Consider the following 20,832-nt stretch of genomic DNA (forward strand, 5'->3'; position numbering starts at 1 on the left):
GTTCGATCGATAGACACAGGCGACGGAGGGGAATCCCCAACTGGAGTTGGATTGCGGAAGCCGGGCGTCGGCTCAACATAATAAAAGAAGGGAGAGAGAGAGAGAGACCGAGAGAGAGGATAAGAGACGGAACGAATTTTCAGTTTTGCCCTTTGAATGCATTGCACCTTCCCATCCTCGGAGCGAAGTTGCCGCCACGGAGAGTGTGGGCGGCAAACATCAACACAAATCTTGATGCTGGGCCTAAACGGATACGATTCCTTCTCTTCTCTAACACGAGGCACCAAAAATAAAATGAATTATTAAAAATATTCCAGCTTTTAAAAGAAAAGAAAAATCATTTTATCCGATATGGATTAGACGATTTAAACGAATCTTTGTCCATAATTTAAAATAGATGGACCAGTCGATTGGATAAAATATTATATATCATAGTAACAATTTAAAATATATCATAATAATATTATATAATAAAATTAAATAAGGAACGGTACTTAAAAGAATATGGTAATAAGTGACAAAGCAACATAAAATTAAATACATAAATCATATACAAATATATTGACTAGTTTAATTGATAAAGATTTTAAAGAATTATTGTAATGTCATAGTTTAATTTACAACGTTTCCCCTTTTGTAAAAAATATAATAAATTTTTGAAAAAAATTATGTTAAGACATTTTGGATCCAAAAAATGTTTCGTTGATAGTATTTTTTAAAAAAATAATTATTCTACCCCTATCGACCGATCATCACCCATCAATCGCTCTACCTTCTAATTATCTACTCCTTTGGTCATTTATCGAATCTCGTTAATGACTCATTTGGCTCATCGATCGTATCTACGAGACCCGTGTGATTCAATGAGGATATAAGCGGAGTAATAGAAGCATCTCAAAGAGAAGAGACGATAGTAATTCTGATAAAGACATAAGTTAAATAGTCATTCCATCTTGCCAAATAGGTTATCTATAATTTTTTTAAAAGTTGAGAAGCTCTGCAGAAAATTTTCAAATTTAAAATAATTTTTGAATAATTCTTTTAGTATTTATATATCTCAAATAATATAATTAGTGAACTAATGTATAACGTATAAGGAAAAACATAAAACAAATGCAGCCTAGTAAATAATCTATAATGTATAGGAAGAAATTAAGAGTATTCCTAAAATTGACATTTAATTAAAGTACAAGAACGCTTGATCATCCAGTACAATAATCAACACTAATTCACATGAAGGGCATATTTATGAAGGGGTGTGACCCAATATAACAGTGTTGTTAACACGTGTCACTCTTAATCCAAGTTATCAACCTTGGGATATATATATATATATTGTTGGTACAGCGTATGGTGCATGGGCAGGGAAGGGAGGATGGACAACGGACATGCATGCATCTGCCCTTGTCGAATGGAACATGCATCTGGCTGTCACCGTCACAGCATAAAAAATAGAAACGTACTCAATTCGACAAGCATTGCATTCACGCTGAGTCAAGCTTACATAAGTTGACGTAAATATGACCCATAAGCTCACAAGCAATCCTAACAATAACGATGATAATAAAGTCTTAGTTGACACCTTTGATTTAAGAAAAAATATGTTTTAGCATTAACCTAAGACGATTAAAGAAGATAAAAACAACATGCGTTCATTGATTAAAACGGCTAGAAAACATAATGTAAAGAAAGTTATGTTAAATACAATATTAATAGGAAAAGAGCCAATAATTAATTTTTTAACGCTTTTAAATGTAATACATGTTATTTAGTCTATGACGGATGTGATCTTTTGCTAGCTGTTGATAAATTAGGGCCCAGAAAAGGCCCAACTCATACTGGCTTTGTTAGAGTGCGCGGCCCATTTGTGCTTGATCAGTGCCACGGTCCATGTCATGCTCCGCCCGGTGGGCGCTGACGGCACCACCGACTACAGCCGAGATGAGAGTCTTACTCCTTCCAAGTGCCGACGACAATGACATTACAGCGAGTCCACAAACAGTCGATGTCTTATTCTCCTGTAGTAGGAAACAACACAAGCACAACATACGGCGGCTAGTTGATTTCGATCTCCCTTGCGTTGCTCTTCTTCTCCTCCGACCTGGGTATGTAGATGCGCAGGATCCCGTCCCTCAGCTCCGCCCTAATCTCGTCCGCCTTGGCGTCTTCCGGCAGCAGTAAGGTGGCGTTGATGTACCCGTACCTCCTCGTGTGCCAGCCGCCGTCCCCCTCGTCCTCCGTCGTCGATGACGACGACTCGTCCCCTGCGTCCTCGTCCTCGGACTCCCCGGTTATCACCAGCATCCCCTCTTCCACCGTGACTCGCAGGTCTTCCTTTCTCAGGCCTGGCACCTCGTACCGCAGCTTGTAGCACTTGTCGTCCTCCTTCAGCCGGCCGAGCAGGCGAGATGGCGACAACCTCTCCAACAGCCCGTTCAGGTTCTCCGACACCTGCAGGAGCGCATTCCCGAACCCTGACGAAAACAGAGAAACCAGGTCGGCACAGGTGGAGTCAGCCGTAGTGGATTCTTTGGTCATCACTGCGTACCATCGTTGAGGTGGAAGGGACTGAGGTCCCAGGGATTCCTCCATGAGAGCCGACGGCTGCGGCGTCCCCGAGCAGGGGAAGGTGCACGAGTCACCGCCACCTGATCACTTCTGTCTTCCGGAGAAGAGTCGGCAGCAGCGTCTCCGGAAGAAGAGTAAGGGAAGGAAGGCGCCGCCGCGAGTCCTCTTAAGCGTGCGGCTCCCCCAGTGTGCAGCAACGAGAAGGAGCGGCTTCGGAGAGCGTTGCTGAGGCAAGCACGAGCTAGAGCCATCACAGACGAGGATCAAACTATGGGAATCAAGGAGAAACGTCGGAATTAAATATGGTGGGTTGGCTGCTGAGAGAAGAAGAATGGAGGAGTCCAAAACCTTCGAGCACGGTCACGAGAGAGAGAGAGAGAGAGAGGAAGCACGTAGAGTGTTCTGGAGGGAAGCGCAGGTGACGCCACGTTCTTGGCTTAGGCAATACGCGCGTCAACACTGAGCTGCATCTCAGCGGTTGGATTGACTGGGAATTCCAAGTGGCTACTGCTGCTAATGTTGTGATGAGGCGAATTTGATTTACCATTATCTTTTATGGAATATACGGTTTCTATGAATTTATGATAATTATATATCTTACGTTCAAATTTTAATTAATGAATATAAAATTTATGAAACTAAGAGTCATTTGATAAAATTATAATTCAAAAGATGATTGAACATTTAGGAACAAAATTTTCTATAAATTGGTAAAAAAAAGGTCAAATTATGTTGACAATTATAAAAGTAAATTACTAGAACAAATTCTTTAACCTAATTATAAATTATTTCAAGAGGTAAGAAAATAACGATATATCAAATGAAATTGATGATTTTTTTCACAAAGGCAAAAGTCAACTATTATCAGCCTCAAATAGGGATAAAGACTAATTTTTAGGAATCTAAAAAATGGATGACCTTGAGCATCGTAGGGGTCTGATGCGAATTGGACACATAGGTGATTGACTTTAGGTCAAGTGACGCCACGTTCTTGGCTTAGGCAATACGCGCGTCAACAGTGAGCTGCATCTCAGCGGTGGGATTGCCTGCGAATTCTTTGTGGCTACTGCTGCTAATGGTTTGCTCCGTTTTGTGATGAGGCGAATATGATTTACCATTATCTTTTATGAGATGTCCTCACAATATATGCGTATGCAAAGGATGATACGAAGGATCCGTAAAATAATAAGTTGATTAGTTTAAAAATGAGTGACGGACAAGTCCCGATATCTCACGAAGAAATGATGTCTCACGAAGAAAGAAGTTTTACAAGTAATTCAACGAGCATCTTGAGTGCAAGAGAGAAAAAATAAATAAATAAATAAAGATTTTAGAAGATTAAATGAATAGTTATAAGTCAGTAAATAATTATTTATCGGGTGTCGAGAGCGAAGGTAAGTTATCGTCAAGTTAACTTGAGAGAAGACTAAATATATAAAATAATTTTGAATATATGATTTCTATAAATTTACAATAATTATATATCTTATGTTTAAATTGTAATTAATGAATATAAAATTCATGAAACTAAGAGTCATTTGATAAAATTATAATTCAAAAGATGATTGAACATTTAGTAATAAATTTTTCTATAAATTGATAAAAAAAGGTCACATTATGTTGACAATTATAAAAGGAAATTACTAGAATAAATTTTTAACCTAATTATAAATTATTTCAAGAGGTAAGAACGTAACGACATACCAAATGAAAGTTGATGATTTTTTTCACAAAGGCAAAAGTTAAATATTATTAGCCTAATTAAAAATCTAAAAATCGGATGACCTAACAAAAATTAAAAATTAAAATCAATTCCTTTATAGTTAAAAATAATTAATAAATTATTTTGGTGATAAAATTAAAAGAACTGAGTGTACTTAGAAACCATATTTTTTATCTAGTGTGTTCCACAATAGTGACAAAATGGAGTGGGTAGAGAACATCAATTTCAATCAATGCTTCCATAGCCTACCTTAAGTAATAAATGTTAAGACTAATTAATTTTGTGGTGGGACTCAAGCTGTCAAGGATAAATAAAATTATATTTGGCTTTGACAACACCAACCCAAAGGCAATCATTCTTAAAAAAAAAAATAATCTAAAACTCTTGTAAGTCAGGGGATAAATTTTTATAAAATATCCAAACCCCCTGCATTCATCAAGAAAATAGAGAGACCCTTAGAGTTACAACCTTTTTTTTCCAAGAAAATTTTTATTCTTTTAATATAATATGATTGTTGTGAAAGGAATGATTTTATTTATTAAGATAATTCACATTTGTACATATTTAAATAAGAAATTTCTCTTCATCTTTAGCTTAAATCATTCACATATATCTTGGTGATTGATCCACGAATCATAAATTAATTGAAGATTTCAGTACGTAAGGAATACAAAATTATCATTCTATATATGCCTCTATCATTTTTTATTTTAGTGAATTACTATTTATGATATTTATGTACCAGATAAGTTATGAATACTCCGAATTTTTGTTGAAGGATCGAACACTCTGAGCTACTGTTCATGACCACTACGAGGAAATCTTTTACGAAGAAGATATATTAGCTATATTTATATATCTTGAGACATTTGAAAAAATAATATCTTGTTGAAAGATTCTATACATATGATGTTGTTTCTCAACGTATTTCTTTAGAGAAAGGCTCCATTTTTTTTTTCTTTTCGGATGATAAATATTTCTCAAAACTAACAAAAAAAAAAAAATACAACTTGAGCAATGAATTGATAACTCAAATAAAAACTCTAGAAGAAATAGGATCACTTAGCCATGCTTCATAGTTGAAAAAATTGGCACCATGCAAGTACATGCCACTCGTCAAAAAAAATAATGAAGAGTTAGACTGAAATGAACACTTAATTTAAAATTGTTTTTGAAAATGAAATGAAACTCAAATATAATTAAGTATGCAAAACACTATATTGTTTCTGTCTTTCTTTCTTAATCACGTCCTTCTAATTCATTGGTCAATTTGTATGATCATTCAGTAATTTCTTTTTTTTCAGTTTTTTTCAGCTATTATCTTTTTAAAATTCCGTAAGCTTCATTCTCACTGCATAAAATACATAAAATTACATGAAAAAGAATCTTTTGTTACAATAGAACTAAAAGTGATTTGGACCATCTTTTATATAATTTTGATAGACGGATTTTAGCTACCAACTTTCATTGGGTCTCTGCACCTATTCTTCTAAATTCTAGTTTTATAAACCTTTGTTTTCTTTTCTTTTAACAAAGTGATAAGGTACTTTGAAATAAATAATTATTTCGATGGAACCTTCTATCGGGAATTAATCGTTGATACACGAAACAAACCATTAATGTCTTTTAATTACTAGATTATCTTTCAAGTGCACTAATAAATTTTGCGATGATAAAGAATTTATTTCTAATAGTTGAATGGTAAAATTTCTCTCGGCCAAGGAGAAGATGTGGACTCGATTCCTGCTATTTTCTCGATATATTGCAAGGGGTCATTGAAGCTAGACAAAAAAATAAGTATTGGCCTGACTAGTATTTAACTTGGACAAGGTCGGGGAATAAGCCTTTTGTATAAAATTAAAGGTAATGAAATTATCCATGAAGCTAACAAACGAAGCCTTAAACTAGTCGTTGCTTGTAAAGTATAGAAAGAGATCAAATTCGAATTCGAACCAGTAAATAAGCTAGATAAAGAGAAAAAGTAAATGACGAGAGATATATCTAGATGTAATGCTGATTTAGAAAGATTTAACTCTTACATAATTAATAAAAAAGGGAATATTATTACATATGCAATAACACCAATTACGAGAGACCCATCGATCCACATATGATATATGAATTATCTTATGATAAACCAAAGTCATCGTCCCCCTTATGCCTTGGGCGACACCCGTGCTATGATGATCGGGACAAAGGGTCGTGATCCCATGAGGGTGAGCTAACCCCAAAAACCCGTTCTCAGTTTGGATTGCAAGCTACAATTCACCCGCATGAAGTCTAAAAAGATTAGAATCAAATGAAAAAAACATATAGGTGATGAGGAGAAAATAAAATATCAAGATAATTGCACAGAAAAAATACTTTCTTATGTGCCAAGATAAGAAAATATTATATTAGTAATACTGATAATATTTAGAAACAATATTAACATAATATTTGGAGTGTGTAGAGCGAGTTAAACGTTTGAAGTGATGTGATGGGATGTGATGGGATGTTTTGACTGCTAATTTGGTCATTTTCCAAAAAAAAGACCTAAAGAGTGAAAAGTATGATTGGCAGCGAGAGCTACAAATTGTGGTAATATGATCCATTATGTCACACAGCTCACAGACAATTGCCGTATGATTGGCTCAATCGAGTCGCCCAAATGACTAATGAAAATTAGAAGTTTCATGATTGATGATCAAATTAATTAATTGCCTTTATCACCACTTATTAATGATCAAATTAATCAAATGATTATTTTATCTCAATTGCAACCCAAAGAAATATATATTTCTCTCTATCAAAAAGATGCTTTCCAACCGAAAGCTGGATGATGGCACAGCGCAGGGTGGGTCTCATGCATTGCTGTTGTCGCGTGCCATTGCTCGAGATGTTCCCCGCATATTCTTCGACGGTCACTGTGGTCGGAGGGCGATTCCTCATCCACCGCTGCTTGAGGACGATGACAAGTCTTCCTGCTCTCAGGCTGACGCCATGACCCACTCGTTGACCGACTGCAACAGTTGTATTCTTCCTGTTGAGTTGTGCTCGAGATAAGGAGAAAAGAAGCACAGATGCAGTTCAATCTTGTTCTTCGAGAACTCGATGACTAATTACACAGAGTTAGGAGTAATCCGAGCATGTTGTTCTTCCACTGGAACAACGAGCCGAGGAAGAAGCACGACGAGAAGAAGAGAAATCATTCATACAACAGACGACGATGATGATGACGATGATGACGACGATCAGTAGCAGCAGGACATCCTCTGCATCCCCCGATCTCTGAGAATTCCATTGTACAGGGCGGCTCTGTTCGCCGGCATCCGGCTCGCCTCCAGCCCTTCTCCTCCTCGACGACGTTCTCCGAGCGAGTGATCCTCCGCCGAGCTCCCCAGGTCGAACTCCACCACTTCGGCCGCGAACTGAACTCGCTTCTTCTTCTTCCTGTTCGCCCTCGCCCTCTTCCTCTCCTCTGCGCATTGACGACCTCCATCAGCTTAGAGAAAGCAAAGTGGGAACAGAAAGCAGGGATTCAGCAGGAGGCGCGCACCGGAAGAGGACATGCAGGACCGCAGATGCCGCCACGGAGGAGGTGCCGGGACCGTGGCGGTGGAGAGAGAGAAGGGCTTCTGCCGGCGGAGGGCGATCAGGATGACGGTGCCGGAGACGGCCACGGCGGTTGCCAGGACCACCCCGTGAGCGCTCATGAGCGAGGAAGCCGACATGAGGGGGGAGGAGGGGCCGAGGGCGGCGGCTTCCTTTGTCGCTGCTACAAGTCCGTGACATGTGCAACCGCAGTGTCGGCTTTATACTTGTTTACACGGCAAGAAACGAAGAGAGAGAAGGAAAAAGAAGGCTAATAAAGATTCGATGTTAGGCAGTGGAAGAGGTTGGATTGGCGGTTGCCATCTCAATTTTATATGAACAATGATGGATCATGACATCCATAATTAACGATCGCAGATTCTAATCTTATCCACTTAAATTTCAGTACATATTTATGTCCAGTTTAGGTTGAGCATTAGATAAGATGGAAGAAGAAGTTCTACAGTGCCAGTGAGGATGTCATCTTCTGGGAATCTTCATGTCGAGGAAGGCCGGACGGGGACTACTGGACCTGTTGGTATCGGTGGCTCTTAGGGGGGGGCGTCTGTCTTCGGGCCACTTCGGAGACTCAAAAGACGAACGCACCAGCACGGACGAAGAGAAACGGAGGTGGTGGGGGAAGCTGTCGCTGTTTGCTGACTCTGTCGACCGACGCCTTGCTTTTCCGCTGAGGTTTGAAAAGACGGATGATGCGTCTGCTTTACTTGAGAATGACGCCAAGGCGGGCGTTGGTCTCCGTGACGAAGCGGGCGAAGGACGATGGACGATGGGGGCGCGTGTCGACCATTGGCGACCCCTGAGAAGCTCCGCCGGTGCAAGAAGTGCAGAGAAGTTTTGGCGCACAGCACAACACAACAAAGAAAATTAACTTATACGTATACAGGACGAATTTAAAGAGAAAAATAAATCTTATTCTTGAATTCTTATTTTCCGAATTTTCTAACGGTATTTTTTTCTAATTCTTAAAAGACTTTCTTTTTATCCTCCTATCTTCTTTATAATATATTATAATAATTTTTAATTTTTATAATATATATTATATTATATTATATTATAGTATTTTTTAATAATATTAAAAAATCATGATATAAAATTTGTATTCTATGTTATAATATTTTTCTAATATTATTAAAAATAGTATAATATAATATAAAGACACAATAACTAATTGGGTCAAAAGGAAAGACAAAAAAAATGGTGGGTGGGGTAGGTGGGGATATTTCATATATTAGGAAAAAAATGAGAGTGACGTAGGAAATACTAAAAATGGAGACACTTCATAAGAAAAACCTAAAAAGATGGATCTTCATCTTTTTATAATCATTGGAATATCCTTGACATGACTAAATTATTTTTTCTGCCCAAACTTCTATACATTTAGTCTAATCTTTCATATATAAAACATACTGTGTTAGTTAGAATATTTTTTAATTTATATGATATTTTTCACACCTCTTTCAAAATATTATAACTTTATTAAAAAATATTTTTTACACCTATATATTGATTAAAAAATTAAAAATTATTATTATAGCTTATCAAGGATATATTGGAACTACGATAAAAGAGGACACCGATGACAAAGATAAAAAAGATATGCACCTCTTAGAAAAACCTAAAAAAGATATTTTTTTTTAAAATTCATGTATATAATATATAACAAAAATTTTAAAAAACTATTTTTTTATTAATTTTTATTTTTTTATATTTTCTAAAGAGCACCTCTATTTATCTAATCCCTGAAATGTCTCTTGATAAGATGATTAGAATAGTATCTAGTTACATTATATAAATTGGTTCATAAGATAAATCAATCCAATTCCTTGTATATAAGATTTATAGTATTGTTTATAGTGTTTTTGATAGATCTAGTAAAACACAATAATCTTACTCAAAAAAGACTATAACTAAGGTAAAATTGATTCAAAACTTAATAAAAACTAGTTTGTATACAAATGTAGGATTTCAAATTAGTATTTTATTGATTTATGAACAATAAAATCTAATTTAGATACTTTTATATTTTTTGCGTATGTTTATAGTATTTTTTTTAAATTATGAATCCATTAAAAATAGATTCATAAAAAAAATTATGAGTGTATTATGAGAAATATAAATAAAAAGATATCGAATGAAAAATATGAGAAAAAAATCTCTAGATGAAAATAAAAAATAGAAGTTTTTTCTCAACAATTCGTATATATTATTGATGACAATATTGAAAGATAGCTCTTGACGGATCGAATGCAATGCATCATTTTCCACGAGCTTCATGTCATCAAATTTTCACTCAAAGGAGAAGTAAAACATGCATAAAAAAAATACGATGCTAATGAGAACTAACGAGAGACAATGATAGAAAAATATTGAAAGTCATGAGAGCCCTATCTCATTAGCTTATGGCTGATGGAACTTACTGTGATGAGCAGTGGTGACAATTTGCACGTCATGAATAGTGGGTGTGGTTCACTAGATAGCTAAATTATGTGGACAAAGATAATTCAATCTAAAAGAAAACTTTCATGTTGGATAAAAATCGTTATTATCTCATAATGTTGATGCATTATGGTATGTGAAACAGTTTGATTTCTTGAGTTCTTGGGCTTCTAGAAAAATTGTGGATCAACTTTCATCAAGTGTCTATGAGAGGGTATAAAATGGACTTTGGATTAATATTTTTATTTTTTATTATTTAAATAGATATAGAAAGATTTTAGAATTTTTTAGCCATTTTATTATTTTATTAATTTAAAATTTCTCTAACAGATATAGAATGATTATGGACCAAGACATGATAAAATATTAATACGAAAGTAATAAAAATTTTGATAATTTATCGTAAGATTTTAGGTTCGAATCCTGACTTTGTCACTTATCGTAATCGTATGAGATTAATCTATGGTCCTTGTAACACTAACAAGAACAATATACCTACAGTAGTTGTTATTTATTTCTTAGATGACAAGCCTAGATAAAACTTTATAAAGATGTAGTTGGAACCCATATCACCTAATGAAGGCTAATGAACTATCCCCAACCACACAGCTTAAAGCTAGTGTTTTTGGGTACATCCAGTGGGGTGGTGATGAAGGTAATAAATGGCCTCATGTGTTTTCTTCTCTTCACCTCTGCATTCACTGAGAACATGTACTGATCTCGCTGCTTTAACGAAAGGCCTCTTCTTGCCCGTTATCATGTATGTACGTCTGTGGTTTATCTGAGAACAAGTGCTGATCCATTTAGGTTGCAGATATGAGGAGGAGAGATTAGCTGTGTCGGACTTTTCTTTCTTTGTTCTTGTTCATGTCCCATGTCGTGTAGATGGAATATGTGTAGGAAATCTAAACCTCTGGGGACCAAAAGGATGAATGCAAACGAAAGGAAGAAACTTCGAGCATTTATAATACCATCTGCAGAGCTCTGGTGTACCTTTAATTTGGCCCCATGCGTGAGCTTTCAATGACAACCAAGTCTCGGTTGACATGACAGACCCTTGGCTCAGATTAGTAATGAATATGGAGAGAGAGATGTCTTCTTTGTGTGGGTGAGATACACAAATGAATATGGAGAGAGAGTGAGAGAGAGAGAGAGACAGAGGTCTTCTTTGTGTCGAGGCTCGTGGCTGGTCCAGCTTCATGGCTGCAGAGAGTACCAACAGCTGTGTTCACTCTATGGGTTCTCAGAAGCAGGTGAACTATGGATTCAATGACGAGTGCAAAAAGTCAAATGAAGACAACACAGGTCAAGAAAACCTACTTCCATAAATCAAAGATGGATAGAGAGCCTTATTTACCGCGACGAGTTCATCGTAAATATGAGCTGTATGATGAGCACAAGTAAATGGGAAGAAGATGAGGTTTACGGTGAAAGGATCACAAGTATTGACTTCTGGTTGATGCCATGATGCTGGTCTTCCTTGTTCGAGATAAGATAATAGAAACAAGAGGTTGGATCTGCTTTTATGACGATGCACAGGATCGGATCGATCTGTGAAAGTATTCATGACATTTTCTTACCTTGAGTGGATGGATCGGAGTATATTGCAGTCTATATATATTTGGATTACCGACAGCAAAGATGAAGTACTGCAATCATATTTCAACACAAAGAAACTTGGTAGCTGATAGATGATTGATTCATGATTCAGCTCATGCATTGATTACTATCATCACCATCACCAACTGATGATGCCTTGATCTCATGCAACTGCTTTCAGTGGTCTTTCTGTATACCTTTTGCTCTTAATTACAAGTGCTAATCTCATCAGACTTGCCAACAATATGTTTGTCATTGTCAGGGGTCTATTTTATGGACTCTCATACGACTGCATTCATTCATTCTTTAGTGCAACCATCTGCTTCATGCAACAACATAATGAAGCAATATAAGAGATATCATTAGATATTAAGCTGATTGATTTACCCTGCATAACAGTCATTCTTTTGTTCTCTTGTTTGACAAGCTGTATTGGTCCGATGGAAGATTATGTTGTCTCGGATCAGTGACAGAGAAGACAGGTATAGGAAGGCTGTAAGCTTGAAGAATTGAATGAGTTGTTGTTCATGGGCGTAGGTGGAGTTTATTACCACTCCACTATGTGTGGTAGAGAGCATATGGCCTCGCTTCACCGACAAATCTGCCACCTTCTGCTCAATGCCTCCCTGCACATTCTCCTCCCTCTTATTGTGACACCCTCCCCCTTCCTTCCCCACCTTCTTTCTCAAGTTATAGCTACTCGCTCCTCTCTCTCTAGTAGAAACCCTGGAGATTCTGTACTTTGCAGGCGGTGAAAAGGAAGCGCGTCTTTACTTCTCTGGTCTCCTTCCTATATATCTCTTCCTCCCTGCCTTCTCTTGTCCGGCTGCCAGAGTTTTACTGCAAGAACAGCATCATGGTACAGTTGAAGAAGTTCCGAGGAGTCAGACAGCGCCATTGGGGCTCCTGGGTCTCTGAGATAAGACATCCTCTTCTGTAAGTAGTACTTGTGACTCCCCACAAAGATGGAGTACCTGTTGATTCCTTGCTGTTTCTTTCCTCTCAACCTATGTTGGCCGATGAAGGCATTACTTTCGTTCTTTTCCTCTTGTGGTTGTGCATGCGATGTGGACAGCAAGCGAAGGGTGTGGCTCGGCACCTTCGAGACGGCCGAGGAGGCGGCGCGAGCCTACGACGAGGCGTCGGTGCTCATGTGCGGGCGCAACGCGAAGACCAACTTCCCCGTGCCCTTGAACCCCGACAGGGGCCCCGGCGCGGTCGCCGCCCACGAGTCCTCCAAGGCCGCCCTGTCGGAGGTCCTCAGCGCTAAGCTCCGCAAGTGCTGCAAGGCCACCCCGTCCCCCTCGCTCACCTGCCTCCGCCTCGACACCGAGAAGTCCCACATCGGGGTGTGGCAGAAGCGAGCCGGCACGCGCGCCGACTCCAGCTGGGTCATGACCGTGGAGCTCGGCAACGCCAAGGAGGCCATGATGGGGCCGTCTTCGCTCGCAGGGGATCAGGGGACGTCGTCCCAGGAGGCGGTCGGAGGGGTGGACGACGAAGAGAGGGTGGCGTTGCAGATGATAGAAGAGCTCCTCAGCAGGAATCGCCCAACCCCCGCTTCACATGCAGGTGAAGACGGCTTCTTCGTCTAGGCCACATCGCAGCTCAAGGATAATTCTAGTAGGTCTCATCTTGTTTGGTCTGTCCGTGAATACAACCATATATAGATCACATCATCCATCTCTATCATCCCATCGAGCAGCAGTCTCTCTCATGCACTTGAAGATGGTGAGAAGGATTGCAGTAAGCATCTATGTATCTTTGTTTCCTCATCTAAGAGTTCACATGCACAATCAAATCATGTAACATGAAAGTGATGCGAGTGTAACAATACGATCTTAATTACAAGCACAACCTTCGCTTAAGAGATATCATAAGCTCAAATGGTTGCTTTCATGTCCTCCAAATATAAATCTTTCTGTGATAACTGCATCTATCTATCTATCTATCTATCCACCACTATGACTGCGCAATGGAAAGACCCAATGGGAACATTTAAGTAGGATCTTAGTCATCAGGTTGAGAATAGAACATAGTAGAAGCTGCCATGATGCTGTAGGATCTTAGTCTTTAGGATCTTGCAGACATATCTCCTTCACTCCTGTGGATTCCTAACAATTAGTTCTACAGAGTTCTTATGATGGCACAAGTAAAAGCTGCCATGATGCTGCAGTAGATGCTGTAAGCTGCGCCTCTCTCATACTGCAGTTTAGTTCAGCTCATTCAATCAACAAAACTCATACAAGAAGAAGATGAGAGAATTGTTCCCTGCACACAAAGTTCAGTCCTAATGAGTTTCTAGCTAAGTAGAATTATTTTTATCATTATAAGGTGGATTTGTGATGATAGAAAAATGAATGTTGCATGCTTTGAGGTTTGTGAATACAGCTGAGGAGAAGTCCTTGCACTGTTACATGCTCAGCCCCAGTTTCTATTGGTCACTATTTCATGTAAATCCATATCACTTTGAGTCAATTTTAGGTGTTTGCTTAATTAACACTCATCTTGTTTCTGGACCATAAACACAATTAACTCCAAGTAAATCCACCAATAATGTGTTCTTACTCAAACAAAAAGCTGAGAACACTGCAATAACATTTATTCTTGGTTCTCATTAAACAAGATAAATTAAGAAGCTAAAGATGCTCAACAATTTAGCTCTGGCTGGCTGTGATTCTTTTTGAGGGATCATAATCACAGTAAGCTGATGCAACCTTTAGGCAAAGAAAGGAAAGAGGTATGTAGGATTCCTACAAGTGAAGGATCTACAAGTTCTTGGGGAATAAGATTCAAAGTACTAAAATAAAGAAAGATGAGGGCAAGTAGGGCAAGGTTACTCCAGGCACATTAATAAGAGTTGGGGTAGATGACAATGGGGAGTCCAAAGGCAGTTGAGTGCCATAAATGTGCCTTATAATTGAGGAAATAATTAGAATTAGGTCACCTCCCAACTAGACTACTATCCACATCTTAGATTTGGATGTTCTGGACACTACTACTATTTAGATTGACTGAATCACCTTGGAAACAGTTCTCAATAGGTGATTTACTTCATTTCCAAAATCACAAGGAAATCAAAAGAATGGCTTGGCATGAGACAAATCTTAGGTAAGTTGTCTCAAGAAGGTAAACAGATGTTAGTGGCATGAATATTATTATAGAAAGTTTTTTGAGGTTTTAAAGACAATAAAATGTTTCTTAAAAACTTGAGTTACACTACTTTTGAATGAAGTTATACTATTTTGGGAACCTTATTAAAAAAAAGGAGATAACCTCATTCAAAAACAATATAACTCACATTCAACATATTCCAAAATTTTTATTTATTTTAAAATATATTGCAAATAACTTTAAATGCATGAATGATTATCTTTCCTTTTTTGAGCCATTAAAATATTTTTTATTTATTTATCATTTTAAAATATAAACTTAGATTTTTTTAATTTTACCCTATTTATGGTGAATTTACCACAACCTTGGTCCAAAAACCACCTGTACATGGTATAATGAGGTTTTAAAGACATTAAAATTCTTTTTAAGATTTAAGTTAAATTATTTTTTAATAGAATTACACTGACTTTTAGATCATATTTAAAAAATAATATAATATTATTAAAAAAATACAACTCATATATATATATATATATATATATATATATATATATATATATATATATATATATATATATATACACACTAAAAATATTATTTTTTTATAAAAACATAAAAAATATCTAATGAAGCCATATTTTACTTTTTATTCATTTTTTTATCAATTAAATGGATAATTTTATGATTAATTTAGCTCTTAAAATTGTGATTTTTTTATATATTTTTATAAATTCAAGACGAAATTAAAATTTGTAGTTGTGTCATTATTTTGTCATAATTTTATTGCTTTCATTATATTTATATTCATAATTTTAGATTTTTATTAAAATAAATATATATTCATTTTATTTAATTTATTAGCTATTATTTATCTCGGATCGGTTTAAGTTTTGGGTCGATTCAATATAATGGATATGAAAAGGGCAGAGAGAGAGAGAGGAGGAAAAATAAAAGAATGATTGAGAATTTCTTTTGTTATTTTAAATATTAAGGACTCCGAAAATAGGAACCTTTTAGAAAACAAGAAATAAACTTAGTTTTTTAGAAAATTTATCCATCATCAGTTCCATAGCATTAACGTGATCAAATAAAAAGGACGTTTCTTCGGGACCGTTTCCACGTGGCTCCTGCGCGACGTCACTCTCGTCGGGACTTAGGGAACGACAGTGACGCGGCGCACTTTCCACGCGTGAAAGCGGGCTCCACCTCGTTTCAGCACCTGGGCCCCACCCTGTGCATTCCGGGTAGAGGTGGACGGCCGGTTTGGGCCCCATAAGTGGGTCCCCCGAGATTGTACCCAATGATGAAGAAGGTAACGCAGCTGGTCGACGAAACCCAAAAAAAAAACATAGGATAAGAGAAACATAAGGAAAACGATGACGAGACGTGAACAGATACCTTCCGGTCCGTCTTCATCTACCCGTCAATCCACCCTTCTTGTTATGGAATCAGCGGTGATGGGCCCAATCCAAATTCCATGGCTTCATCCAATAACGAGACAGTTCCGAAGCGATCGTGTTTTAGCTGATGCGTGTTTTAGCAGCCACACCAAAAATAAAGGAAGCTATTCCCCGAACTCTTCCTCTTTCTTGTCGCAATCCCCCGTCTCGCAGAAGCCAAAACCTAACGGCAATAACCAAAGTTCTCTTCCGACTACTCCTCGTTGTCTCCCCGCAATTGCATAAATATGGCATCGTCCACACTCCCCATCTCTCAATCCCGACATTTCTCCGCTCCCCGTCGCCCTTCCCCTTCTCCCTTCTCCGCCTTCTTAGGGACACACCGACTACTCCTCCTCCGCCGTCCCCGGGTAGTTGCTGGCAACTGGTTGCGTCTGCGGGCCTTGGTCGTCAAAGCCACCACGACCGAGATGCCGAAGCGGCAGACGCCAGGAAGGGCCGGCGGGTTCGTGGACGAGATGAGAGCCGTCGCGATGAAGCTGCACACAAGGGATCAGGCCAAGGAAGGGGAGAAGGAGCCTGACTCGCCGCCCGTCAGGAAGTGGGAGCCTTCCGTTGATGGTTACCTCCGGTTCTTGGTCGACAACAAGCTAGTCTATGATACCCTCGAGATCATCGTCCAGAAGGCTGCCTACCCCTGTTGTAAGTTATGTTCCAGTCTCTGATCAACCTTTCAATACTCCTTGAGTAGTGGTGCTCTCTTTCTTTTAATTATGTAGATGATTGAGTCCAAACAGAGAGAAAAAAAAATAGAATTGTTCACTCAAATCCGTCCATGGTGGTCATTCAGAGCTGCTGTGATTATTGTCGCTTGACTTAACAGAAATAAACTACCTCATAGAGTTCGTTCTATTTCTCTTTTAGTGTAATTTAGTTAAGGTATTTCCAGCTGAAAGATTCACGTTAGAATGAGTCATATGCAAATCATGTGGACTAAATTGGTCATAGAGTAGTAATCAAGCAATGCCTAGACTCAATTTAGTTCGTTACTTTTTGTTCTATTACTGGACAGAATGGCAAGATATATAAAGGTCTATTATTCCTCATCCACAAGTATCCAAATTTTTTATTGTCTAATACTCCACAGATAATTCAAATTGTATAGGAACAAAGTCTCAATGCAAAAGAGTGAAAATGGGAGTCAGCATAGGGTGCTGGTAAAGCCATTCTTTCAAAGAGAAAGGTTCACATAATATCCTAACACTTTGTTAGATTAATTGGTCATCAAGGAATTGAACACCAGATACTGAAGCACCATTTGCACTAACTGCAGATTCTTTTCTTCCAAAAAGGATTGTTTATCTTGAAATCAGAAAATTGGGTACCTAGATCATTCGTTTGGAAACAAAAATTTCTAAGGTCCCATGCCAGTTCTGTTGGGAGGATCATGAGTCTGTCATGTAGTGGGTTTGGATAGGCAGTCTGAGACATGAAGTATAAAGTCATTGAAGGATATGCAAGATGATGCATGCATAAGACCCTAGATACCTTCTCTTGATCACCAACTATGCATTGGTAATTGTTTATTGGTGTTGTTAGTCATTATTTAATTGGATGCTACAGGAATATGTTGGAACACATGATCAATCAAAAGAATATTTAAAGTACTGGGACGACCTGATAGCTATTTATGCTTTTTTTTAACCAAAACAGAATATATATTACTTTCTAGAACAAGTATCATAGGTTACATCCAAGTGAATAAAAAACAAGGATCAGAGGGCCATCCCCCTCTCCAAACTTTAGTAATTTGACGAGTCCTGGCATTAGTTTGTGAGCCAGTTAGTGACTCTGATAACATAAATTAGCAGCCTGTGGTTTTCTTAGACTATCATAAGCTGCTACTGGGACCCAGATAAGCTGCTTGTATCAATTGAGTGACACTCGGTCCAAGTCCTGGACTACTTGATTACCCATTCAAGTCCAACTAGTACTCTTGGACACAGGGAAGGGCAGATCACCCTCATAAGAGCTAAAGGATCCCTGAACTTTTTCTTTGGATGGCCAATTGAACTATGTCTCCAAGTATACCACTTGCAGAAAAATCTCTGAAAGGCATATGTCAGTGAATAAAAAGAGAAGGCTGCAGCAAATGCATGAAGAGGAATGTATATGATCCGTAGATTGGTTGTGTCCTATATTATTTTGGAATTGGGCAATAATAGCCTATAAAAGAATAGTTGTATGCTCTTTGAGACTTCTTTTACTAGTATTCTTTTTTATTTTCAGCATTGAATTAGGTTTTTTTGTTTCTTAGCACATATGGAGGCCTTCCTCCTCCTTGAACTAGAGAAATCCTGGCTAGAAGGGTCGAATCCTAGCAGTCTTATCAGAGCAAAATCTGTTATGTACTAAGTTTCAATGAAAACAAAAAGCATGGCCGAAGGGACCTCCACCAATGCTGCATACATCAAATTTCAATATATATTCTCATAATTTAATGCCTTTATGTTTTCTATTAGGGATTCATCATCATCTATTAATTATCATTAACCCAATTCATCAGCTTTTAAATTTTTTTATGATGGAATGATGTGATAACTTATAATTATTCATGTAACAAGGATGTTTTGATTAAAGTTTTAACTTGATTGTAAGTGATTGCAATTTAACTAATAGTAAATGGTTGGACCTTAGTTTGGTATTATATTTGGCCATTGTATGCAGATGCTGAGTTCAGAAATACTGGCTTGGAAAGGTCCGAGAACTTGGTCCAAGATTTAGAGTGGTTCAAAGACCAAGGACATACCATTCCTGAACCTTCTGTAGGTGCTTCTTATGCTCATTATCTGGAAGAGCTATCAGAAAAGAATCCTCAAGCTTTCATCTGCCACTTCTACAACATATATTTTGCTCATTCTGCTGGTGGTCGAATGATTGGTAGAAAGGTACTTGTCTGTAGCTTTTGTTTCCTTCAATAGTGTTTGCAAACGTGAATTTGTAGCACTCTTCTGAAAAATTAATTCAAGATTACTACAGTTGCTAACAAAATAGCTCCATATTTGCATTTTTTGCCATTAAGTTTTGAGTTCATTTGGTTTTTTGCCTCTTTTTCAAAAAGTGTTCTTCTTGGAGAATAATTATCATTTGCCAGCTAAATATTTTGCCTATTTTACAACAACAAGAAGCTGTAAAGTTCCGACCATTTGGATTGGCTAGATGAATATTTTGCCTATTTGCATTATATATATCCAAACACTGATGAATTATAAATTCATCTTAGCTTGTAGCAAATGCTGCCTTGAAAAATTTATCAACCAAATGTTCCAATTTTATGTTACAAAAGAATTCATCTAAAGCACTTAGAGAGTGGCTCTTTCCAATTTATTTGGAATTGAAAACCTTTTATAGAGACATACTAATGCAAAAGCCTCGTGCTAGATATTGTATAAAAGGTCATACTGAGTTGAGCAACTATGTCCGCAAGTGGATCCAGAAAAAGTTTAGTTTTTATTTAGTGGGCTTAATGCTGAGGCATCCGCATTATTCCTTAATGATCGGTGCAGATAAAGCTGTTAAGTTGCCTTGAATTACTAAAGTAGGAGGCATAAATTGGTCCTCAGGCCAGCCCCAGGTTCAGATTACACCCCTATTGCCCCGTCCGTGTGGTGTTCAGTGCATCCATGCCTGATGGCTGTACCCTTAGAATTACACTGGTGCTACCCACATTATCCTTCATACCGTCCTCTATTATTATACTAACATATTTGCATCCTTGACATTGTCCATTGAGTACCGATTTAAATCTCTGGCATGGACTTACATAGTTGACTTGGCCTTTAATTGCATCCATTAGTTCGTTGTCGATTTAACTGTCAATCTCTGTCCCATTGTAGGTAGCAGAGAAGATCTTAGACAGCAAAGAGCTGCAGTTCTACAAGTGGGATGGTGATCTCTCCCAACTGTTGCAGAATGTGCGAGACAAGCTGAACAGAGTTGCTTCAGTATGACACAAAAACACACTAAAGATACTGTTATCCAGCATGTTCTTGTCTGCTTTTTGTTTTAATTTCTCAAGTTATTGGTCGTAGCAGTACACATTGCAAAGCATGAGTTTCTTGCTGAGCTGTTTTGCTACTCTTCTTTGCAGAGCTGGTCTAGAGAAGAGAAGGATCATTGCTTGGAAGAGACAGAGAAATCCTTCAAATATTCAGGAGAGATACTCCGTCTTATATTATCGTAGAAGCTGAAGAAGAATCCATCAGCTTGCTAACTATAAATATTCTTCCAGTTCCGCTTGGGGAATTCAGTGGTGGAAAACTTGTCCACATATGTTTGTTCCTCAAAACTGTATCATAATCTGTCCTTTATTCGAAGACAGTTTCTTTCTTCTACTAA

At 37.7% G+C, this 20,832-nt stretch overlaps 4 protein-coding genes across 4 annotated transcripts; 2 read left to right on the plus strand and 2 right to left on the minus strand.

The window, feature by feature from the left end:
- Positions 1-1,991: 1,991 nt before the first annotated feature.
- On the minus strand, positions 1,992-2,945 carry LOC103999445 (26.5 kDa heat shock protein, mitochondrial). Its single transcript, XM_009421200.3, has 2 exons — positions 2,549-2,945; positions 1,992-2,474 (listed from the first exon to the last, which is right to left on the minus strand). The coding sequence occupies exons 1-2, from the start codon at positions 2,817-2,819 to the stop codon at positions 2,056-2,058; spliced, it is 690 nt and encodes a 229-aa protein (XP_009419475.2). The 5' UTR covers positions 2,820-2,945; the 3' UTR covers positions 1,992-2,055.
- A 4,409-nt stretch (positions 2,946-7,354) lies between these two features.
- On the minus strand, positions 7,355-8,110 carry LOC135593945 (uncharacterized). The gene is made up of 2 exons (XM_065084298.1): positions 7,830-8,110; positions 7,355-7,751 (listed from the first exon to the last, which is right to left on the minus strand). The coding sequence occupies exons 1-2, from the start codon at positions 8,002-8,004 to the stop codon at positions 7,525-7,527; spliced, it is 402 nt and encodes a 133-aa protein (XP_064940370.1). The 5' UTR covers positions 8,005-8,110; the 3' UTR covers positions 7,355-7,524.
- Positions 8,111-12,418: 4,308 nt separating this feature from the next.
- On the plus strand, positions 12,419-13,784 carry LOC103999290 (ethylene-responsive transcription factor WIN1-like). The gene is made up of 2 exons (XM_009421007.3): positions 12,419-12,856; positions 12,996-13,784. Exons 1-2 carry the CDS (start codon positions 12,777-12,779, stop codon positions 13,513-13,515), a joined length of 600 nt encoding a protein of 199 aa, XP_009419282.2. The 5' UTR covers positions 12,419-12,776; the 3' UTR covers positions 13,516-13,784.
- A 2,833-nt stretch (positions 13,785-16,617) lies between these two features.
- Positions 16,618-20,828, plus strand: LOC103999291 (heme oxygenase 1, chloroplastic). Its single transcript, XM_009421008.3, has 4 exons — positions 16,618-17,136; positions 19,162-19,382; positions 20,331-20,438; positions 20,585-20,828. The coding sequence occupies exons 1-4, from the start codon at positions 16,722-16,724 to the stop codon at positions 20,675-20,677; spliced, it is 837 nt and encodes a 278-aa protein (XP_009419283.2). The 5' UTR covers positions 16,618-16,721; the 3' UTR covers positions 20,678-20,828.
- The last annotated feature ends 4 nt before the right edge of the window (positions 20,829-20,832 follow it).

This window comes from Musa acuminata, chromosome BXJ1-9 (genome assembly GCF_036884655.1).
Source record: "Musa acuminata AAA Group cultivar baxijiao chromosome BXJ1-9, Cavendish_Baxijiao_AAA, whole genome shotgun sequence".
NCBI lineage: Eukaryota > Viridiplantae > Streptophyta > Magnoliopsida > Zingiberales > Musaceae > Musa > Musa acuminata.